This window comes from Chelonia mydas, chromosome 18 (assembly GCF_015237465.2).
Source record: "Chelonia mydas isolate rCheMyd1 chromosome 18, rCheMyd1.pri.v2, whole genome shotgun sequence".
In the NCBI taxonomy this organism is placed as follows: Eukaryota; Metazoa; Chordata; order Testudines; family Cheloniidae; genus Chelonia; species Chelonia mydas.
The window spans coordinates 19,720,555-19,727,280 of record NC_051258.2 but is presented as its reverse complement, the minus strand read 5'-3'; the positions used below and the strand labels follow the sequence as shown (position 1 = coordinate 19,727,280).

General features: G+C 41.3%; 1 protein-coding gene across 3 annotated transcripts in view; it reads left to right on the top strand.

Annotated features, from left to right (window-relative positions):
* Positions 1-6,726, top strand: part of MEGF6 (multiple EGF like domains 6) — a 255,996-nt gene continuing 249,270 nt past the window's right edge. The window contains exons 1-2 of one of the 3 annotated variants that reach the window (XM_037881096.2): positions 1-27; positions 2,057-2,127. In XM_037881096.2, the coding sequence (XP_037737024.1) occupies positions 2,090-2,127 (38 nt within the window). In that variant the 5' untranslated portion in view covers positions 1-27; positions 2,057-2,089. Of the gene's footprint in view, positions 28-90; positions 185-2,053; positions 2,128-6,726 lie in introns of those variants that run through there. The other 2 variants (XM_037881095.2, XM_037881094.2) reach the window with 2 other exon arrangements.

The window sequence follows — 6,726 nt, the reverse complement described above, 5'->3', positions numbered from 1 at the left end:
TGAGGGCTCCTCCTGCAGCCAGTCATGGTCCGTGTTATGGGGTGGAGGGATAGGGGGGTTGGGGGAGCCAAGGACTGAAGCTGATGTGAAGAGGGGTTGGGGGCTTAGTGCTACCTGTGTCAATAGTGTAGTCAATAGAGCTGGTTGGAGAATGTCCATCTGAATTAAATCTCAATTGAAAGTGGTAAAGAATTTTCCTACGAATGTTTCCCTGTCTAGCCAGCAACAGTGTTCTGTCTCCTCCATGTCATGGGCCTATGTTTCTGATGTCAGTAATTTACAATGGAGACTGTCCCAGAGTGTGGTCTGTGGAGCTCAATAATATGCCCCGCCTTCTTTAATACACATGTGTAGCCCAACCAAACTGGCAGTACTAAATGGGCTGGCTCAAGATGGGATATCACATGCTGGGATGTATCCATGAGCTGCCTGCCATGTTAAAGATCAGGGTGATTTTGACCTGTTCCATTTAATGTACTTGAGTTTGGTCTTTGGGCTCTTAGCAAGTTGCCAATGAGTCTCTTGTCTGGGCAGAATGTGGGCACCTGAAGTATGGGAATAACAGATATCTCAAATTTCAGTGGATGTAAAGGAGTTTTGGGTCTCAAATCTAGGGTTTGTCCCCTTTCTCATCATAATGGGGTCTATCAGTCAATGCAGTGGGTTAGGCTGGGAGAGGCGGCATTGTAACCTGTTTGGAAAACAAACAACTGTTGAGAAAACATTGAGAGACATAAAAGCAATAAACAAACTCTGTAGGGACTGGAGAAGCATATTGAGAAAACTGCTTCAGCCTCAGTACCAGGCATATGGTTTTTTTTTTTTAAAAGCAACACCTGGGTATGCAATTTTTACTGGCGTATTTCCCAGTGTTCTTACTTATTTTCACATAACACACAGTCAACCTGTGGAACTCTTTGCCAGAGGATGTTGTGAAGGCCAAGACTATAACAGGATTCAAAAAAGAGCTAGATAAGTTCGTGGAGGATAGGTCCATCAATGGCTATTCCCAGGATGGGCAGGGGTGGTGTCCCTAGCCTCTGTTTGCTAGAAGCTGGGAATGGGCGACAGGATGGATCACTTGATGATTACCTGTTCTGTTCATTCCCTCTGGGGCATGGGCCACAGTCAGAAGACGGGTAGTGGGCTAGATGGACCTTTGGTCTGACCCAGTATGGCTATTCTTATGTTCCTGGTAACAATGAGAAGTGTTGTTTAAAACACAAAGCTAAGAAAGATTTAGGCTGAAGTGACCAAATTCATGGGCATATTTACAGGGTGTGATTACAGAATATTGCTGCCATCTAGAGACCAGGGCCCAGATTCTAGGTATTTTGGCTCCTAACTTCTAAATACCTTTGAGGATCTGAGCCCAGATCTAAAATTTACAGCCCGTAGCTATGTATGAATCATACAATCAGTACAATGCAGCTTTATATTATATAGGATCATTTATATAGATTTTTGGGTAAAATTTTCTTAAGTGTCTAAGGCACTCTGATTTAGGCTCCTGAGCGTCTGTCTCTTGAAAATGGGACATACATAGGCTTCCAAATCACGTAGGTGCTTTTGAAAAATTTACACTTCATCTCAAAACACATTATTGAATTGAATAAAATATAATAGAGGGAGAAGGAGCAATGAAAAGCCTAAAGGAGGGGAGTAAATAATGTTTTCAGATGAGATTTGAAGTGTTGGAAAGCCGATGAGTCAGATCCATGAAGGTGGTTCCATATGGCAGGAGCTGCAGGTGAGAAAGTCATGGAGACAGAATTTAGAGGCATCAGGATTGAGACACACTGACACTAGCACCATGTTATGGGGGAGAAGTTGCCAATCTTTTTTTTTTTCAGCCTGTATTTTAGTTTTTAATAATGGTATCTGGGGCCCCCTAAAAGCACTAAATAAGAATAGGCTTTTCCTTTAAATTTGTTTTAATAATCAAACATTTATAAATATACAAAAAACTCTCATCCACAATGTATTAAAAATACACTGAAATATTGGGGCCAGTTTTTCTTGTCTTTGTTAAAATTGATCACGTTTCTATCAGCAGATGGCAGTATAACTCATCACAGCCGTCCTGGAAATGCTGGATTCCCTGGCCAAACCAAACCCTGCTTTTCTGTAAGTAACATTCTGAGATTACACTACCTACTGTGCTCCAGTGGTTATTTATTTTATCTTGTTAACAAGCAATCAGATATGTATCAATTAATAAGCAGATATAAGTTAAGTCATACAATATATGTTGAGTCAAAATTGGAGGGGAAAGCATAACAAACGAGCAATTATCAAATGACCATAAGTATAAATATTCCAGGAGACAAGAACATGGGAATAATGCTTACCGTTTATGTAGCATGCTTCATCTATACATCCTAAAGAGCTTTACAAAGGTGGGTAAGTATCACTGTTCTCATTTTACCAATGGGTAAACACAGACAGGATAAGTGATTTGCCCAAGGTCACAAAATGAGTCAATGGTAGAGTCAGGGGTAGAGTTTTAAGTCCAGCATGCTGTACACTGTACCGTGCTTCCTCTATTTGATAGTCAAGATTAAACAGCTGGGTATCAAAGCATGTAGATTTTTTTTTCAGTTACCTGTTTGCAGATTCCATATATACTGTTTATCAGCCCATATTGTAACTCTGTTACTACTTTCCAGGGTTACTATACTTTGTGCCAGAAGATGATATTTTTAACAGACAATTGTGCTAGAAGACAGTAAAAACTGAAAACATGTTCAAGAGACTTGACATACAATGTATTGGATTTCAGACATTCATCTTTCACACGTGTTTCCTAAGTTAAGTCCATTCTTGAAATCCCTATTCAACCCTTTATTTATGGAAGTACCCCCATAGTCTTTGCTAAGGCTACTAACGTAAGGGTTGTAGAATTGGCCTCATGTTCAATAACATTAACTGCCCAAATCTTGGGTGTTTGAAGCAGGGCTTTCTCCATCGTAATGTCACCTTCTCTTCCCAGACAACCCTACAGGGAATAGCCACACTGTGTAGGTCAGAGGATAACCTTAACCATCAACCTATGTACACTACCTGGCATCTATGAAAATCAGTCTAGAGGCTGTTCAGACTGTATCAGTTACTTGAGGTCTGAATTGGGAAGATAAACTTGCACCTAGAATAATTCCTCTTTTGGTTCTTACTCTCTTCTCCTTTGCTCTGGTGTCTGTCCACTGGGGGGCCACTGTTCCTTTTTCATGTTTGGTGGAGATAACGGACTCCCTAAACTAAGGAACTGAATCCATTCTTATAAGCTGCGTGTACCTTCCAAATACACAAGAGGGAGCAACCCACTAAAAAATATATAGTCCACAAACTGAACTTTGTCTCCATATTCTTAAATTGGGTTAGAGGGTAAATTGATTTAGAGCATTGCAATTGCTGTTCCTTCATTTTTTACAATCCTAGGAGTAAAACATTTCTTGTACCTCATGTCCTCCAAAGCTTTGAATGTCTTTCTTTAGTCAAAAGGACAATGCAATTCTTTCCAGGCTCATGAAGGAATGGGACCCATGGCAAAGCAGAGGTCAGACTTCGATAGGTTGTGGAATATCCAGCCAATGTTTTTTGTTAATGATTAAAGTGTGATTCTAGTCCAAAAAAGTGACTGTAAAAATGGCGCTTGCACAGAGTAAATTGATCAGTTGCCTTCCAGTTGAGGTTGTGGGATAGGAGTCATGTGATAGCTTGAAGAGTACCAAGGCCCCGAGTTTTAAAGTCAATGTGATTTATGCTCCTAAGCACCTAAATCCCTTTTGAAAATGAGACTTAGGCATGTAAATCAGTTAAGCATTGCAGTGCTGAGCACAGCAATGCCTAAATACCTTTAAAAATGGGGGCCCTAGTCTATAAAGGCCAGCAAGGGATCAGTTGAGCTAGAGAACTGTAGGTGAAAGAACTCAGCTGTTAAGTGACTCACAGGTAGAAGGCCTGGAGAGTGAGAACTGCAGGGAGCCAGTGGGCTCCTGCAGGAGTCCCCATGACAGGGCAAGGTCCTGGAAGGGCTGAGAGAGGTGAGGGAAAAGCCTTTAGGAACTATAGCCCATGTTGGACAGGGGAAACGACTTTATTTTGGTGTTTTTGTTTATGTTTTCTCTTTAAGCAGTAAATTGTGCCTTGAGGCAAGGGCCTGAAAAGAGACTCTGAAGTGGCATTGATCCTTCCTGAGCTAGTGAGTTAACCCAGCAGCATGCAGGCACCTTCTGCTCCACAGATCTACCCCCTGTTTGTATTCAGAATCAGAGCTGCTCTCTTCTGTGACTAAGATAAGTCTTCAGTGCTTTCAACTTCCTTTACACCTGCAGAACAGCACAGGTGAGAGTGAGCTGAAGTCTGGTTTTTGTACATCATCACCAGAATTGTTTAGTAAGCACCAGTTGCAGGAGTGTGATGCCCTGATCAGGTGCAGTTTCATAATGGTCTAATTTGTACTCGTTCACTCACAGGCCCTGATTCTGCAAACAGTTGGATGGTTAACTTTATGATCATGAGTAGCCCCGTTGAAATGAACAGGACAACTCACGGTAATAAAATTAAACACCTGTAAATGGGATCTTAGTAAAGACAGTTTGGCAGCAAAGGTTTAACTGAGCATAGACTATGTCAGCATTGGTAGAAAATCAGAAGACAGAAAATATGTATATAAATCCATATTATGCTCACACCTTGAATACTGTGTGCAGTTCTGGTTGCCCCATGTCAGAAAAGATATATTCCAACTGGGAAAAAGTCATTGTTGTTGTCCTTCTCCGTACGAGGGGTCTGGAACGGTTTCCACAGGAGGAGAGATTAAAAAGACTGGGACTGTTCAGCTTAGAAAAGAGACAACTGAGGGGGGAGATGATAAACGACTATAAAATCATGAGTGGGGTGGAGAGAGTGAATGAGGAAGTGTTATTTACCCTTTTACATAACACAAGAATTAGGGGTCACCCAATGAAATTAATAGGCAGCAGGTTTAAAACAAACATAAGGGAGTACTTCTTCACACAACGCACCATCAGCCTGTGGAACTCATTGCCAGGGGATGTTGTGAAGGCCAAAAGTGTAACAGGGTTCAAAAAAGAATGAGATAAATTAGTGGAGAATAGGTCCATCATTGGCTATAAGCCAAGATGCTCAGGGATGCAACCCCATGCTCTGTGTGTCCCTAAGCCTCTGACTGCCAGAATCTGGGACTGGATGACAGGGGATGGATCGCTTGTTAATTGGCGTGTTCTGTTTATTCCCTTTCAAGCATTTTCCACCAGCCACTGTCAGAAGGCAGGATGCTTTTTAAGAGCAGGTTAGACAAACACCTGTCAGGGATGGTCTAGATAATACTTAGTCCTGCCGTGAGTTCAGGGGACTGGACTAGATGACCTCTCGAGGTCCCTTCTAGTTCTGTGATTCTATACTGGGCCAGATGGATTATTGGCCTGACCCAGTTTGGCCATTCTTATGTTCTTACTGATGATGCAGAGGTATAACTGAAGGAAGATTTTTCATGAAGAATCTATTTTACTGGTGATGCATGAGCCAGAAGGAACTGATATGAATTTCAGATCCCAGGTTGAGGTTATTGGCTTTGAGATTTGGAACATCTTTCTTCTTGTAAATTGAGCAAATTTGATCTGGAGTCCTTGAAAGACCAATGTAGAATTCCACAGTGCCATTTTAACAAAGTTATTTTTCAGATTTGAACAACACTTCAGAAATTAAATATGAAGATAATTTACAAAAGATACTCAGTAGAATTTTCCTGCTGTTTTCAAGAAGCAATTTTAGGATCTAAATAGTTTTACAGTTTCCCTTTGAGAAATCAGTGTAATTTCACACAAGGCTTCAGGATCCTGAGAAGAAAATGAGTGCTTGAATTTCCTTATTGTGCTGACTTACACTCTGAAGTTTTAACAATAGAATTTTTACATAGCCATGTCCCTTTCTTAAAACAGAAAATATCAAAGGCCCAGCTGTTGGGCCAGACAGCTACTTAGTTCCTAAGGGAGAATGTTACACACATAGCTGTAAAGGTGGTATATGGGACACTTATGAAAGGATTAATGTGTAAAGCCAGCTATTTGCAGAAGTTGTTTCTTTTCCATCTTCTTCAACTGGATACATTTAGCTGTTAACAAAAGCAATTGTTATTTTTCTAACTTGCCCCCGGGGTACTACTATGTTACTCCAAATTCAGCAACATGTGCAGTGCCCACATGTCATCACCTTGCTCTTCCTGAGCCAGGAACCCTGCATATTTTTATTTTCTAAGTGCCACAGTAAGCTGTATGCCTAGAAGAGCAGTAATAACAAGACTGTGTACACAGCAAATGCGAGTTGCGTTCCTCAAAGACATAATTAAGTCTAGGAGCATTTCCCATGGGCCCCCATTTTCTTACCATAGCAGTACACTGGCATTCACACACCATGCACTAGAGAGTTTCAGTTTCAGGGTCATTCAGAAGCTTCTGCCCACTTGCTCACAAAAAGATTCTCTCTATCTTTATGGAAAGAGCTGGGTAACCCATTGTTCCTCTGGAGAAGTATAGGTGGGTGCTGGGGAGTGTCTAGCGAAGCTGGTTTTGGTGTGAGTTCAATCCAGCAAATATAAACTCATCTCACATCACATTTCCATAAACTCTTTGGGCAGGGACAGTTTCTTACAGTGTGTTCAGCACCTGGCCCTGTGGGGTTCCAGTCTTCCTCTAGGTGCATTAA